The sequence below is a fragment of the Pelodiscus sinensis genome, chromosome 8 (genome assembly GCF_052426305.1).
Source record: "Pelodiscus sinensis isolate ZL-2025 chromosome 8, ASM5242630v1, whole genome shotgun sequence".
Lineage (NCBI taxonomy): Eukaryota > Metazoa > Chordata > Testudines > Trionychidae > Pelodiscus > Pelodiscus sinensis.
In genome coordinates, this window is record NC_143059.1 from 75092566 (window position 1) to 75109126 (window position 16561).

General features: G+C 67.4%; 1 protein-coding gene across 3 annotated transcripts in view; it reads left to right on the forward strand.

The window, feature by feature from the left end:
• ABCC2 (ATP binding cassette subfamily C member 2) overlaps window positions 1-16561 on the forward strand; it is a 99573-nt gene that overhangs the window by 65358 nt on the left and 17654 nt on the right. For 2 of the 3 annotated variants that reach the window (XM_089780324.1, XM_089780325.1), the window contains 6 exons: window positions 1193-1325; window positions 2492-2711; window positions 2938-3092; window positions 7008-7163; window positions 7320-7519; window positions 14494-14620. In XM_089780324.1, coding sequence (XP_089636450.1) covers window positions 1193-1325; window positions 2492-2711; window positions 2938-3092; window positions 7008-7163; window positions 7320-7519; window positions 14494-14620 — 991 coding nt within the window. Of the gene's footprint in view, window positions 1-1192; window positions 1326-2491; window positions 2712-2937; window positions 3093-7007; window positions 7164-7319; window positions 7520-9404; window positions 9692-14493; window positions 14621-16561 lie in introns of those variants that run through there. The other variant, XM_089780326.1, reaches the window with a different exon arrangement.

Here is a 16561-nt window from a genome sequence, read left to right on the forward strand (position 1 = left end):
CAGCCAGGGGGTCCCAGGCCGGTCTCTGTCAGTCGCCGGCACAGCCAGGGGGTCCCAGACCGGTCTCTGGCAGTCGCCGGCACAGCCAGGGGGTCCCAGGCCCGTCTCTGGCAGTCGCCGGCACAGCCAGGAGGTCCCAGGGGTGGTTCCTGGCAGTCGCCAGCACAGCCAGGGGGTCCCAGGCCAGTCTCTGGCAGTCGCCGGCACAGCCAGGGGGTCCCAGACCGGTCTCTGTCAGTCGCCGGCACAGCCAGGGGGTCCCAGGCCGGTCTCTGGCAGTCGCCGGCACAGCCAGGGGGTCCCAGACCGGTCTCTGTCAGTCGCCGGCACAGCCAGGGGGTCCCAGACCGGTCTCTGTCAGTCGCCGGCACAGCCAGGGGGTTCCAGGCCGGTCTCTGGCAGTCGCCGGCACAGCCAGGGGGTCCCAGACCGGTCTCTGGCAGTCGCCGGCACAGCCAGGGGGTCCCAGACCGGTCTCTGTCAGTCGCCGGCACAGCCAGGGGGTCCCAGGCCGGTCTCTGTCAGTCGCCGGCACAGCCAGGGGGTCCCAGACCGGTCTCTGGCAGTCGCCAGCACAGCCAGGGGGTCCCAGACCGGTCTCTGTCAGTCGCCGGCACAGCCAGGGGATCCCAGGCCGGTCTCTGGCAGTCGCCAGCACAGCCAGGGGGTCCCAGACCGGTCTCTGTCAGTCGCCGGCACAGCCAGGGGATCCCAGGGGTGGTTCCTGGCAGTCGCCAGCACAGCCAGGGGGTCCCAGGCTGGTCTCTGTCAGTCGCCGGCACAGCCAGGGGGTCCCAGGCTGGTCTCTGTCAGTCGCCGGCACAGCTAGGGGGTCCCAGGCTGGTCTCTGTCAGTCGCCGGCACAGCCAGAGGGTCCCAGGCCGGTCTCTGGCAGTCGCCGGCACAGCCAGGGGGTCCCAGGCCGGTCTCTGGCAGTCGCCGGCACAGCCAGGGGGTCCCAGGCTGGTCTCTGTCAGTCGCCGGCACAGCCAGGGGGTCCCAGGCCGGTCTCTGTCAGTCGCCGGCACAGCCAGGGGGTCCCAGGCCGGTCTCTGGCAGTCGCCGGCACAGCCAGGGGGTCCCAGACCGGTCTCTGTCAGTCGCCGGCACAGCCAGGGTTCTGGAGCAGGAGGCTCCATGCAGAGCGAAGCAGAACCCCCCCAAAGACATCCCATCGCTCGTCCTCTTGCAGCCTCAGCACCTGCAGCACCAAGTCCCTGCGAGAGGCCCAGCAGGCTGGGCCGGAGAGGCCCAGTGGCAGGCAGCCTGCGAAGGAGGTGGCAGGGCAGAGGCTCATTGAGAAGGAGGCCATGGAGATGGGGAAGGTGAGGGAAGGTTTCCAGCTTTGCTGCCGCATCGCATCACCCTGCCCTTGCGGAAAGGGAACCGTGGAGGGGGCGGCTGGGGCTGTGTCCAGAGAGGGGGTGCCAGCTGGGGAGGGCAGGGTGGGCAGGCCGTTCTGGCTAGGGCTGGGGGAGGTGGTGCTGTGAGGGGGCAGGGTGTTTCTCTGTGGGGAGAGTGGTGGGGGGCTGGGTGTTTCTGTGTGAGGAGGGCGTGGGAGGGTGGGCAGTGCAGGGGGCAGGGCAGTGCTGTGTGGAGAGGGCACGGGGGGCTGGACAGTGCAGGGGGCTGGGCAGCACTGTGTGGGGAGGGCGCGGGGGCCGGGCAGCGCTGTGTGGGGAGGGCGTGGGGGGCTGGGCAGTGCAGGGGGCAGGGCAGCACTGTGTGGGGAGGGCGCGGGGGCCGGGCAGCGCTGTGTGGGGAGGGCGTGGGGGGCTGGGCAGTGCAGGGGGCAGGGCAGTGCTGTGTGGGGAGGGCGCGGGAGCCGGGCAGCGCTGTGTGGGGAGGGCGTGGGGGGCTGGGCAGTGCAGGGGGCAGGGCAGTGCTGTGTGGAGAGGGCACGGGGGGCTGGACAGTGCAGGGGGCTGGGCAGCACTGTGTGGGGAGGGCACGGGGGCCGGGCAGCGCTGTGTGGGGAGGGCGCGGGGGCCGGGCAGCGCTGTGTGGGGAGGGCGTGGGGGGCTGGGCAGCACTGTGTGGGGAGGGCGCGGGGGCCGGGCAGCGCTGTGTGGGGAGGGCGTGGGGGGCTGGGCAGCACTGTGTGGGGAGGGCGCGGGAGCCGGGCAGCGCTGTGTGGGGAGGGCGTGGGGGGCTGGGCAGCGCTGTGTGGGGAGGGCGTGGGGGGCTGGGCAGCGCTGTGTGGGGAGGGCGTGGGGGGCTGGGCAGCACTGTGTGGGGAGGGCGCGGGGGCCGGGCAGCGCTGTGTGGGGAGGGCGTGGGGGGCTGGGCAGCGCTGTGTGGGGAGGGCGTGGGGGGCTGGGCAGCGCTGTGTGGGGAGGGCGCGGGGGGATGGGCACAGTGCAGGGGGCCGGGCAGCACTGTGCGGGGAGGGCGCGGGGGGGCCGGGCACCGCTGCGTAGGGAGGGGCGGAAGTGGGGGCCTGCCGGTCCCATGTCGGTGGGAAGCCGCGACGGGCTGTGCTGCTCTGCAGGTGAAGTTCTCCCTGTACCTGCGGTACTTGCGCGCCATTGGCTGGGGATTCTCCGTCTCGGTTTTCATCGCCTACGTTGCTCAATACGCCGCCTTCATGGGGTACAGCCTGTGGCTGAGCGACTGGACCGAGGACGCGCTGTGGGACAGGAACCAGAGCTACCCCGCCGCTCAGCGCGACATGCGCATCGGGGTCTTTGGGGCACTGGGCCTGGCGCAGGGTAAGTCGGGGACCCCCCGTGGCCACGGGCTGGCGGGACCCCCGGCCAGTTTGACAAGGCCCAGGGTGTCCCCGAGGAGCGAGGAGCGGGAGGGCTTGGAGCTGGGAGCAGACCTCTCGGCCAAGGCGTCCCTGGGAGCTGACTGGTTGCAGCCCAGCAGCGCCCGACGGCCGTGTGCGGCTCAGATCCCGTGAGCCCAACTCTAATTGGCCGTGCTGCCTTCCAGCTGCTTTCCTGCTGGCCGGAGCCCTCCTGGCCGCCCGCGGTGCCGTCCGGGCATCCCGCACGCTGCACCAAGAGCTGCTCAGCAATATCTTGCGCGTGCCTATGAGCTTCTTCGACACGACCCCGACGGGTCGCATTGTCAACAGGTTTGCCAAGGTGCGTGCTCATGGTGGGCGCTCTGGCAGGGCTGGGGCTGGGGAGGGACGGCCCTGGCTCCAGGTATTTCGTGGGCACGTTTCTTGCTGTAGTGCCAATAGCTTTATCTTAGGGACACGCATCCCGGTGGGGTGAGGGGCAGGAGTTCCTCTGCTGATGGAGACATAACGCCTTCCCCAAAAGGCCCACTGTGCGGTCAGCACCGCGAGTAGCAGCATTTGATCAGGTTTCAGCTGGGCTTTGTGATGTGCACAAGGTGGGTCTGAAGTAGGCACCTGACTAAGCTTTAATCATGAAGAGCTAGAGGAGGAGTGGGGTCTAAGGGTTAGAGCTGGGGGGCACTGAGAGCTCTGACTCCGGGGTCCTATTCTCAGATCTGGGAGGGCGTAGGGTCTAATGGTTAGAACACGAGGAACTGGAAGTCAGGGGCCAGCATGCCCCATGAGTAGGGCCCTACCAAATTCATGATCCACTTTGGTCAATTTCCCGGTCATAGGATTTTTAAAATAGTAACGTTCATGTTGTCAGCGCCGTCAATTGGAAATGTCCCGGTGTTGCAGTTGTAGGGATCCTGACCCAAAAGTGGATTGTGGGGTGGCGTCACTACCATTATTGTAGGGGAGGCTGCGGTACTGCTACCCTCACTTCTGCACTGCTGCTGGTGGCAGTGCAGCCTTCAGCACAGGCAGCTGGAGAGCAGCGGCTGCTGGCCAGGAGCCCAGCTCCGAAGACAGAGCCACTGCCAGCTGCAGCTCAGAAATAAGAGCAGTTTGCTGTGTGGTATGGCCACTCTTACGCCCATGCTACTGCCTGCAGAGCTGGGCCCTCAGCAGCCACCGCTCTCCAGAGAGCTCTGGAATGCGGGTGGCCATGCGGCAAACCTCCTGCAGCTCTCTCGGCTCAGCACCCCAAACTTGAGAAACGCTGGTTTTCCCTGTGGAATTTGTGGAGTACAGGGTAAAAGCACCCAAAAGTCCAGGCGTCACGGGGCAGTCCAGGCGTCACGGGGACAGTGCTGGCGTCACGGGGGCAGTGCTGGCGTCACGGGGGCAGTGTAGGCGTCACGGGGGCAGTGCAGGCGTCACGGGGCAGCCCAGGCATCACGGGGGCAGTGCAGGCGTCACGGGGGCAGTGCAGGCATCACGGGGGCAGTGTAGGCGTCACAGGGGCAGTGCAGGCGTCACGGGGGCGTCACGGGGGCAGTCCTGGCATCACGGGGGCAGTCCTGGCATCACGGGGGCAGTGCAGGTGTCACGGGGGCAGTCCTGGCGTCACGGGGGCAGTGCAGGCGTCACGGGGACAGTGCAGGCGTCATGGAGCAGTGCAGGCGTCACGGGAACAGTGCAGGCATCACGGGGGCAGTGCAGGCATCACGGGGGCAGTGCAGGCGTCACGGGGACAGTGCAGGAGTCATGGGGGCAGTGCAGGCACCACGGGGACAGTGCAGGAGTCACAGGGGCAGTGCAGGAGTCACGGGGCAGTGCAGGCGTCACGGGGACAGTGCAGGTCTCACAGGGGCAGTCCTGGCGTCACGGGGCAGTGCAGGCATCACGGGGGCAGTGCAGGCATCACGGGGGCAATACAGGCGTCACGGGGACAGTGCAGGAGTCACGGGGGCAGTGCAGGCGTCACGGGGCAGTGCAGGCGTCACGGGGACAGTGCAGGTGTCACGGGGCAGTGCAGGCGTCACGGGGCAGTGCAGGCATCATGTGGGCAGTGCAGGCATCACGGGGACAGTGCAGGCGTCACGGCGGCAGTGCAGGTTTCATAGGGGCAGTGTAGGCGTCACGGGGGCAGTCCTGGCGTCACGGGGCAGTGCAGCCGTCACGGGGGCAGTGCAGGCGTCACGGGGACAGTGCAGGTGTCACGGAGCAGTGCAGGCATCACGGGGGCAGTGCAGGCGTCACGGGGGCAGTGCAGGCGTCACGGGGACAGTGCAGGAGTCATGGGGGCAGTGCAGGCATCACGGGGACAGTGCAGGAGTCACGGGGGCAGTGCAGGTGTCACGGGGCAGTGCAGGCGTCACGGGGACAGTGCAGGTCTCACAGGGGCAGTCCTGGCATCAGGGGGCAGTGCAGGCGTCACAGGGGCAGTACTGGCGTCACGGGGGCAATACAGGCGTCACGGGGACAGTGCAGGAGTCACGGGGGCAGTGCAGGCATCACGGGAGCAGTGCAGGCGTCACGGGGACAGTGCAGGCATCACGGGAGCAGTGCAGGCGTCACGGGGACAGTGCAGGAGTCATGGGGGCAGTGCAGGCATCACGGGGACAGTGCAGGAGTCACGGGGGCAGTGCAGGCGTCACGGGGCAGTGCAGGTCTCACGGGGGCAGTCCTGGCGTCACGGGGCAGTGCAGGCGTCACGGGGACAGTGCAGGTCTCACGGGGGCAGTCCTGGCGTCACGGGGCAGTGCAGGCGTCACGGGGGCAGTGCAGGCATCACGGGGGCAGTCCTGGCGTCACGGGGGCAATGCAGGCGTCACGGGGACAGTGCAGGCGTCACGGGGACAGTCCTGGCGTCACGGGGGCAGTCCTGGCGTCACGGGGCAGTGCAGGCGTCACGGGGACAGTGCAAGTGTCACGTGGGCAGTGCAGGCGTCACGGGGGCAGTGTAGGCATCACGGGGGCAGTCCTGGCGTCACGGGGGCAGTGCAGGCGTCACGGGGGCAGTGCTGGTGTCACGGGGGCAGTGCAGGCATCACGGGGGCAGTGCAGGCGTCACGGGGCAGTGCAGGCGTCACGGGTACAGTGCAGGCATCACGGGGGCAGTGCAGGCTTCACAGGGGCAGTGTAGGCATCACGGGGGCAGTCCTGGCGTCACGGGGGCAGTGCAGCCGTCACGGGGGCAGTGCAGGCGTCACGGGGGCAGTGCTGGCGTCACGGGGCAATGCAGGCGTCACGGGGCAATGCAGGCGTCACGGGGCAGTGCAGGAGTCACGGGGACAGTGCAGGCGTCACGGGGCAGTGCAGGCATCACGGGGGCAGTGCAGGCATCACGGGGCAGTGCAGGAGTCACGGGGACAGTGCAGGCGTCACGGGGGCAGTACAGGAGTCACGGGGCAGTGCAGGCGTCACGGGGGCAGTGCAGGCATCACGGGGACAGAGCAGGCGTCACGGGGACAGAGCAGGATTCACGGGGGCAGTGCAGGTGTCACGGGGCAGTGCAGGCGTCACGGGGGCAGTGCAGGCGTCACGGGGCAGTGCAGGCGTCACGAGGAAGTGCAGGCGTCACGGGGGAAGTGCAGGCGTCACGGGGCAGTGCAGGTTTCACGGGGGCAGTGCAGGCGTCACGGGGCAGTGCAGGCGTCACGGGGCAGTGCAGGATTCACGGGGGCAGTGCAGGCGTCACGGGGCAGTGCAGGCGTCACGGGGCAGTGCAGGATTCACGGGGGCAGTGCAGGCGTCACGGGTGCAGTGCAGGCGTCACGGGGCAGTGCAGGATTCACGGGGGCAGTGCAGGCGTCACGGGGCAGTGCAGGCGTCACGGGGCAGTGCAGGCATCACGGGGGCAGTGCAGGCGTCACGGGGCAGTGCAGGCGTCACGGGGCAGTGCAGGATTCACGGGGGCAGTGCAGGCGTCACGGGGGCAGTGGAGGCGTCACGGGGCAGTGCAGGATTCACGGGGGCAGTGCAGGCGTCACGGGGACAGTGCAGGCGTCACGGGGACAGTGCAGGCGTCACGGGGACAGACCAGGTTTCAGGGTTTGTGGCATGTTTTGACAGCCATGAATTTGGTGGGGCCTCCCCAGGAGGCAAGGCCCTTCCTGTCTCTGTGTCAGTTTCCCTGTCTGGCCACTGCACCCCAGGGCTGGCCAGCGGTGCTGCGAGAACCCCCGAGTGTGTGCAGGTCCCTCTTCGTGCCTCGCAGGGCCTGGGGTCAGAGCCTGCAGCTCCCCTCTCCTCCATCCCTTCTCAGGATATCTTCACTGTGGATGAGACCATCCCCATGTCCTTCCGCAGTTGGCTGGCCTGCTTCTTGGGCATCATCAGCACCTTGCTCATGATCTGCCTGGCCACCCCCTACTTCGCTGTCGTCGTCATCCCCCTGGCCGGCGCCTATTTCTTCCTGCTGGTGAGTGGGTCCGGCGCACGTCCTTTGCAGTGGGACGGCAGAGCTCAGCCTTGCTCCTCCCCCATGGCGCCCGCAGCCACGCCCGGCTCTCTGCTGCCTGCCCTGGGCGGGAAGGCCTGGGTGTATGTTGCAGTAACAGCTGCTTCTCTGCCCCAGCACTTCTACGTTGCCACCTCCCGCCAGCTGAGACGCCTGGATTCCATCACCAGGTCTCCCATCTACTCCCACTTCAGCGAGACTGTGTCCGGGCTGTCTGTGATCAGGGCGTATGGCCACCAGGAGCGCTTCCTGCAGCACAACCACGGGGCCGTGGACACCAACCAGAAAAGCGTTTACTCCTGGATTGTCTCCAATAGGTGAGACTGGGCTGCCCCAGCGGGACAGTCAGGCAGGGCGCAGCTGGGGCGGCGCAGCGACGGATGCAGAACAAGGAGCAATGGGCTCAAGTTGCGGTGGGAGAGGTCCAGGCTGGATATTAGGAAAAACTGTTTCACTGGGAGGGTGGGGAAGCCCTGGGCTGGGTTCCGTAGGGAGGGGGTGGAGTCTCCATCCCTAGAGGTGTTTAAGTCCCAGCTTGACAGAGCCCTGGCTGGGATGATTGAGTTGGGACTGGTCCTGCCTTGGGCAGGGGGCTGGACGCGATGACCCCCGAGTTCTCTTCCAGCTCTATGGGTCTATGGTTCTATGATGGCTGGGGCTCTCCTGGGCTTTGGCTTCTCCGAAGAGCCGCATCTGAACTTGCTAGGTTTGGGGTGGGGCTCCAGGGAGCCAACACCCTCAGGTGCCAGAGGCTACCTGGAGTCTGAGTGGACCTGCTAGGAAATCAGGGGCCGGCCACAGCCAGCCAAGGGGCTTTGCTGGGCAGGGTCTTGGCTGAGGAGTGGGGCCCTGCTGTGGAGGTTGCACTGCGGGGCTGAGCTGTTCTGGGTTGGTGGGGAGCAGTATTAGATGTGTTGGAGAGACTGGACGTTGCTGATGGTGCTGAATGGTGGGTTATGCCAGCTGGTTGCTGCACGGTCAGGGCCGTGAGCGGATGGAGGTGGGGCCGGGCTGGGTGTGGGGCCGTGAGTGGGTGGAGGTGGGGCCGGGCTGGGTGTGGGGCCGTGAGCGGATGGAGGTGGGGCTGGGCTGGGTGTGGGGCCGTGAGTGGGTGGAGGTGGGGCCGGGCTGGGTGTGGGGCCGTGAGCGGATGGAGGTGGGGCCGGGCTGGGTGTGGGGCCGTGAGTGGGTGGAGGTGGGGCCGGGCTGGGTGTGGGGCCGTGAGCGGATGGAGGTGGGGCTGGGCTGGGTGTGGGGCCGTGAGTGGGTGGAGGTGGGGCTGGGCTGGGTGTGGGGCCGTGAGTGGGTGGAGGTGGGGCCGGGTTCCCATGGGGCAGATGCGGGGGTCGGAGCCGTGAGCGGATGAAGGTGGGAGGGCGGGGCTGGGTGTGGGGCCGTGAGCGGATGGAGGTGGGGCCAGGCTGGGTGTGGGGCCGTGAGTGGGTGGAGGTGGGGCCGGGTTCCCATGGGGTGGATGCGGGGGTCAGAGCTGTGAGCGGGTGAAGGTGGGGGGGCGGGGCTGGGTGTGGGGCCGTGAGTGGGTGGAGGTGGGTGTGACTGACCGGGCCATGTCTGGGCACAGCTGAGGGCGTCCGCTCAGGGCGAATTGCTCAAATCCGGGGCTCCTTACAGCCCCCAGACTGGTGACCTTTCCAAACCGGCCACAAACCAGTCCCACAGAGCGCTTCAGCAGCCTGCCTGAAGCCTCACGAGCAAAACCCCTCCGACACCCCAGCAATATCCGTGCCCCAGATGGCCCCGGGCCTATACACAGGTGGGGGGTCCTAGCACCCTGTGACGTAGTGGGGGTACCTGGCTGGTTTCTATGCTGCTGGCTCTGGGGGAACCCCCACTGGCTGCTGTGGGTACCACGACCCAGCAAAACAGGATGAGTCACTATGCAAACCAGTGTCCAGACACCCCCCATGGAGAGGAACAAAGGAAGGTGGAATGCTGCCCTGGCTGGGGGGCAGGGCTGGAAGTTAGTTAGTTGGCTGCTGGCTGTCTGAGAGCATGGAGGAGAGCCTAGGGGAAGGGGCTGGAGTTTAGGGGCCCAGTCTCCCCCATCTCAAGGGGGCCTGAGGCATCCTAGCTCAGCTCTGGGACCAGATTACATCTGTGCTGTGCTGTATCCTGGAGAGGCAATAAACTTCCTCTAGTCCACCGGCTGGTGCAGTCTGTTTGTGCCATTTCGGGGTGCAGGAGACGGGGAACCCCCAATGCGCCATCACACTGGTGTCAGAAGTGGGATGCACTGCACCCCGTGGATGGAGCTTCCAGCGGCAAGCGACAAGGCGCAGTAGAAGCAAGAGCCCTGGAGCCAGGCGTGCTGGAGACAGAGCGAAGCGGTTCCTGGGAATCATGGGGCGCTGCAGCACTAGACTGGTGAGTCTGCACCGAGGGGCCCAGTGGGCAGATGGCCTACGCCCGACTCTTGAAGGCAGAGCTGGTGGGGCTGTGCAGAGAGAGGGGCTTGCCTGTGTGGAAAGCAACCAAGGCCCAGCTGATTGCTCAGCTAGAAGAGAACGACCAGCCACAGGGCCAGGATCTTGTCCCCAGGGGAAGCAGCCAGACCCCCCCTGAGAGTGTGTCAGGCTCAGAGAGGGGGAGGAGCGCTGGAACTCACCGGAGAGATGAGACAGCTTCCCCCAGGAGGCCTGCAAGCTGCGGCCCATCTAGGGCAGGGGCCAGCCAAGCAGAGCTGCGGCGGCTGGAGATCCAGCTGCGGATCAGGGAATTGGAAGTACAGGACCGAGAGAGGGACCGCCAGGACCGAGAGAAGGAGCGCCAAGATCAAGAGAGGCAGCGACAGCATGAGCTGGCCATGGCAGAGCGGAGAACCGGCGGGGCACCGGCTGCGCCAAGTGCGGATGGGCCCCAAGGTCCCAGGACTGCCAGACGCTTGGAGAGGCTCATGGTGGCCCAATTGAAGGACATGGGCGACATAGACGGGTTCCTCAGCTCCTTTGAGAGGGCCTGTGGGCTGCAACGGGTTCCCCCAACTGACTGGCTGCAGGAGCTCGTCCCCGCACTGAACCAGGAGGCGGCCGGAGTGCTCAGTCAGCTGGAGGACCTACAGCCAGGGGATTACAACCGAGTCAAGGAGGCCCTGCTGCACAAGTTCGGGCTGACCCCCGAGATGTACAGGAAGAAGTTCCGGGGGGTACAGAAAGGGCCACGGGAGACCTATGTGGACCTGGCCGCCCGCCTGGGGCAATACTGCCGGAAATGGGTGTCTGGAGTCGGAGCCCAGACTGCAGAGGAGCTGCTCAAGCTGGTCATGATGGAGCAGCTCTATGAAGCGTGCCCACCCAAACTGAGGCTGTGGCTCAAGGACCGGAGACCAGAGAACCCCCAGGAGGCCGGGAGATTGGCGGATGAGTTCATGGAGAGCCGGTCTGGGGGTGAACGGGAGTTCCGGAGAGAAAGAGAATCGCGCAGAGACCGGTTCTCGGCTGAGCAACGGAGAGAGACACCTCCGAGGCGAGCCCCAGGGACCAGGACCAGTCATCGATACCCCTGAGAACCAGCCAGGCCCTGGACAGAGACAGCCCAAAGCCTAACTTGCCAGCGCTGTGGGCAAAAAGGCCACAAGAGGGCTCAGTGCACCAGGTCCCAGGACTGGGGACTTTCCAGGGTTAACTGGCTGGGGCGGGAGGAAGGGCAGGCTGCCCCAGAGGCAGGGGCTGGCAGGCAAACCTCAGCTCAGAGTGGAGGGAAGGATGCTCAGTGCACCTCCCCTGGGAGGTCTGACCCTCGGGAGGCGGATTTCTCCGTGTACCGGGTGGGGGCAGGACGGCCCCTGCGGAGCGAGTGCCTCATACCCCTGGAGGTGGATGGTAGGAAGGTGACGGGCTTCTGGGACACGGGGGCGGAGGTGACTCTGGCCTGATCCGACATAGTGGCCCCAGAGCGGATACTACCCCACGTGCAGCTGACCCTGAAGGGCATAGACGGGTCCCCGTTTAAGGTGCCTGTAGCCCGGGTGCATCTGAAATGGGGGACGAAGGAAGGCCTCAAAGAAGTGGGGGTGCACCCGCACTTGCCCACCGAGGTGCTGATGGGGAATGACCTAGAGGAGTGGCCCCAGGAATCCCAGCGGGCTCTAGTCACTACCCGGAGCCAGAGCCAGCGGGGGGCTGACAACGTGGGTCCAGGGAAGGACTCCTGGCAGCGTCCTCAGGGTCCCATCCCAGTGGACACGGGGTCCAGCCAGGCTGGGACTCCGGACCTAGGCAGAGGTGGGGGACAGGTCCCGATCCCTGCCTCAGCAGCTGAATTCCAAGCTGAGGTGCAGGCAGACCCCTCCTTGCAGAGGCTGAGGGACCAGGCTGGCCTCCGTGCAGCTCAGCCCCGGGGGAGAGGTGGCCCGGAGAGATTCCTGTGGGAGCGTGGGCTCCTGTTCCGTGAATGGCTTCCCCCCAGGAAGGTGAGGGCATGGAGGGTCCAGCGGCAGCTGGTCGTCCCCCGAAAGTATCGCCTCAAGCTGCTGTATTTGGCCCACGACGTCCCCGCTGGGGGCCACCGGGGGATCCGGAGCACCCGGCTGAGGCTGCTCCAACACTTCTACTGGCCGGGAATCTTTACAGCCGTGCAGCGGTACTGCCGGTCCTGTGACTCCTGCCAGAGGGGCGGGAAGGCCCAAGACAGTAAGAAAGCGGCTTGGGGGTCTCTACCCCAGATAGACCCTCTGGGCTTGCTGAGAGAGTTATGGGAGGGGAAGTCCTCCCTGGATGGAGCATCGGGGGTGGAAGCCGCCCTGGCTTTCCAGAGAAGGCTCACTGGGCTCATGGCCCCGGCCCGAGAGACCCTGGCCAGAGATCAAGGCCAGCGGAAGGGTGGGTGTGACCCCCGAGGACAGGCCTGTGCCAGTCGCCCTGGAGCGGGGCAGCGAGTGGACAGAGGGAAGCCAGCTCATGTGGGGCCTCGCCACAGCCGGTCCGAGTCAAGGGGAGCACCCATGTCCCCAGGGCGGGTTCCCACGCAGAGGAACCGAACTTCCCTAGGTCACGAGCGGAGTGACCCTGCTCAGTTCGCTCTCGGAGGGGGGAGAACTGTGACGTAGTGGGGGTACCTGGCTGGTTTCTATGCTGCTGGCTCTGGGGGAACCCCCACTGGCTGCCGTGGGTACCAGGACCCAGCAAAACAGGATGAGTCACTATGCAAACCAGTGGCCAGACACCCCCCATGGAGAGGAACAAAGGAAGGTGGAATGCTGCCCTGGCTGGGGGGCAGGGCTGGAAGTTAGTTAGTTGGCTGCTGGCTGTCTGAGAGCATGGAGGAGAGCCTAGGGGAAGGGGCTGGAGTTTAGGGGCCCAGTCTCCCCCATCTCAAGGGGGCCTGAGGCATCCTAGCCCAGCTCTGGGACCAGATTACATCTGTGCTGTGCTGTATCCTGGAGAGGCAATAAACTTCCTCTAGTCCACTGGCTGGTGCAGTCTGTTTGTGCCATTTCGGGGTGCAGGAGACGGGGAACCCCCAACGCGCCATCACACACCCAATCCCACCTACCCCGAACAAGTTCTGTCCGGTTCCAAGAAACCAGCCACAGATCCCTGGTCAATTTACCCTCTGGACCTTACCCACAAATCACGCTGGGCCAATCCTTTAGCATCTAACATCTAAAGATTTATTATTACAGGAAAGAAAAGCCTGAGAGTGAGGTTGTTAAAGGAATAATACATTACATGCACCGAATCTCCCAGTCCTCGATGCAGGCTCTAGCAGAGATGTTACAGCTGCTGGTTTAAAAGTCCTTGTTGCACATCCTAGATCAGGATGGGTTCACAGGTCTCTCGGGCTCTTCGATCCCTGCAGTGCTGCCTCTGGGATGAAGTGCTGAGCTGAGAACCAAGATGGAGTCGACCACATGGCCTCTTTATCCCTCCTTCCTGGCCTCTTCTTGGCTATCGCAGGTCACCTGGTCCCCCTTATTCCTGTGTTGCCTGCTGGTAGCCCTTAGGTATGAGTCACCCTCATTCTTTAGGTGTGTCCTTGGCCCATTGAGAGCCATTGTCCCACAGGGCCTCGCTGATTAGCATGTCCATAGGCCCGGCTCTGCCCAATGCTCAACCACATGCAGGGAAATATTCAGTTTCCACACAAGTCCATGCTTATAATTGCACACACAGGCATTATACAATCACATGACCAGCATACACAGGATCAGCAGACAGTGAGCTTCTATTCAACACCTCACATGGCTCCCCCCTTTTTTACCATTTTCTGGGGCCAACACCCCCACCTATGGGTGCAGCAGCGATCTGGTTGCTCCCCTCAAATTTGGTAACGTGACAGTGGGGCTGGGGTCCCAGGGGGCGGATGCGGGAGTCAGGGCCATGAGCGGGTGGAGGTGGAGCCGGGCTCCCGTGGGGTGGATGCGGGGGGCCCTTGAGCAGGTGGAGGTGGGGCTGGGCTCCCGTGGGGCGGATGCGGGGGTCGGGGCCGTGAGCGGGTGGAGGTGGAGCCGGGCTCCCGTGGGGCGGATGCGGGGGTCGGGGCTGTGAGCAGGTGGAGGTGGGGCCAGGCTCCCATGGGGTGGATGCGGGGGTCGGGGCCGTGAGTGGGTGGAGGTGGTGCAGGGCTCCCGTGGGGCGGATGTGGGGGTCGGGGCCGTGAGCGGGTGGAGGTGGGGCCGGGCTCCCATGGGGCGGATGCGGGGGTCGGGGCCGTGAGCGGGTGGAGGTGGGGCCAGGCTCCCATGGGGCGGATGCGGGGGTCGGGGCCGTGAGTGGGTGGAGGTGGGGCCGGGCTCCCGTGGGGCGGATGTGGGGGTCAGGGCCGTGAGCGGGTGGAGGTGGGGCTGGGCTCCCATGGGGTGGTGGGGGTCGGGGCCGTGAGCGGGTGGAGGTGGGGCTGGGCTCCCGTGGGGTGGTGGGGGTCGGGGCCGTGAGAGGGTGGAGGTGGGGCCGGGCTCCCGTGGGGCGGATGCGGGGTTCGGGGCCGTGAGAGGGTGGAGGTGGAGCTGGGCTCCCGTGGGGCGGATGCGGGGGTCAGGACCGTGAGCGGGTGGAGGTGGGGCTGGGCTCCCGTGGGGTGGTGGGGGTCGGGGCCGTGAGAGGGTGGAGGTGGGGCTGGGCTCCCGTGGGGTGGTGGGGGTCAGGGCCGTGAGCAGGTGGAGGTGGGGCCGGGCTCCCGTGAGGTGGTGGGGGTCGGAGCCATGAGCAGGTGGGGTGAGACTTTCCGGGGGCCCAGGCATGGCACCACCGCCGGTCTGTGTGAGGGGCCCCGCAGTGGGGCGTCGGTGCGGCCGGGGTCCCCACGGCTCACGCGGCGGCTCTCCCCGGTGCAGGTGGCTGGCTGTGCGCCTGGAGTTTATCGGGAACCTGGTGGTTTTCTTTGCGGCTCTCCTGGCTGTGATGACGAGGGACTCGCTGGGGAGCGGCATCGTCGGGCTCTCCATCTCCTCGGCGCTCAACGTGAGGCGGGGCCCTGGGCGGACGAGGCCTTTCCGCTCTGCGGGGGCCGGCTCGCCCCGGGCAGCGCGCACAGGGTGGCACAGCCTGAGGGCTGGCGCCTACCGTGGCTGCAAGGGTCCTGCAGTGGGGAGGGGGTCAGGTGTCCCACAGTGTGTGTGTGTGTGTGCGCGCGCGCGCGGGTCAGGCGTCCCGGGCGGGGGGAGGGTGCGGGGTCAGAATGGGCCGGGAAGGGCTGGGGGTGCAGGGTCAGGCGTCCCGGGCGGGGGGAGGGTGCGGGGTCAGAATGGGCCGGGAAGGGCTGGGGGTGCAGGGTCAGGTGTCCCGGGTGGAGGGAGGGTGCGGGGTGAGGATCGGCCGGGAAGGGCTGGGGGTGCAGGGTCAGGTGTCCCGGGTGGAGGGAGGGTGCGGGGTGAGGATCGGCCGGGAAGGGCTGGGGGTGCAGGGTCAGGTGTCCCAGGCGGGGTGGGGGAGGGTGTGGGGTCAGAATGGGCCGGGAAGGGCTGGGGGTGCAGGGTCAGGTGTCCCGGGCGGGATGGGGGGAGCGTGCGGGGTCAGAATGGGCCGGGAAGAGCTGGGGGTGCAGGGTCAGGTGTCCCGGGCGGGGGGAGGTTGCGGGGTGAGGATGGGCCGGGAAGGGCTGGGGGTGCAGGGTCAGGTGTCCCGGGCGGGGTGGGGGGAGGGTGCGGGGTCAGGAAGGGCTGGGGGTTCAGGGTCAGGTGTCCCGGGCGGGGTGGGGGGAGGGTGCGGGGTCAGGAAGGGCTGGGGGTGCAGGGGCAGGTGTCCCGGGCGGGGTGGGGGGAAGGGTGCGGGGTCAGGAAGGGCTGGGGGTGCAGGGGCAGGTGTCCCGGGCGGGATGGGGGGAGCGTGCGGGGTCAGAATGGGCCGGGAAGAGCTGGGGGTGCAGGGTCAGGTGTCCCGGGCGGGGGGAGGTTGCGGGGTGAGGATGGGCCGGGAAGGGCTGGGGGTGCAGGGTCAGGTGTCCCGGGCGGGGTGGGGGGAAGGGTGCGGGGTCAGGAAGGGCAGGGGGTGCAGGGTCAGGTGTCCCGGGCGGGGTGGGGGGAGCGTGCGGGGTCAGAATGGGCCGGGAAGAGCTGGGGGTGCAGGGTCAGGTGTCCCGGGCGGGGGGAGGTTGCGGGGTGAGGATGGGCCGGGAAGGGCTGGGGGTGCAGGGTCAGGTGTCCCGGGCGGGGTGGGGGGAGGGTGCGGGGTCAGGAAGGGCTGGGGATGCAGGGTCAGGTGTCCCGGGCGGGGTGGGGGGAAGGGTGCGGGGTCAGGAAGGGCTGGGGGTTCAGGGTCAGGTGTCCCGGGCGGGGTGGGGGGAAGGGTGCGGGGTCAGGAAGGGCTGGGGGTGCAGGGGCAGGTGTCCCGGGCGGGGTGGGGGGAAGGGTGCGGGGTCAGGAAGGGCTGGGGGTGCAGGGGCAGGTGTCCCGGGCGGGGTGGGGGGAAGGGTGCGGGGTCGGGAAGGGCTGGGGGTGCAGGGGCAGGTGTCCTGGGCGGGGCGGGGGGAGGGTGCGGGGTCGGGAGGGGCTGGGGGTGCAGGGTCAGGTGTCCCGGGCGGGGCGGAGGGAGGGTGCGGGGTCGGGAGGGGCTGGGGGTGCAGGGGCAGGTGTCCCGGGCGGGGCGGAGGGAGGGTGCGGGGTCGGGAGGGGCTGGGGGTGCAGGGGCAGGTGTCCCGGGCGGGGCGGAGGGAGGGTGCGGGGTCGGGAGGGGCTGGGGGTGCAGGGGCAGGTGTCCCGGGCGGGGCGGGGGGTGCGGGGTCGGGAAGGGCTGGGGGTGCAGGGGCAGGTGTCCCGGGCGGGGCGGGGGGTGCGGGGTCGGGAGGGGCTGGGGGTGCAGGGGCAGGTGTCCCGGGCGGGGCGGGGGTCGGGATGGAGCAAGGAGCTGCTCTCTCGTGCATTGAGGTGGGACGGGCAGGCCTGGGTGTTCCTGAGCCAGGGTCAG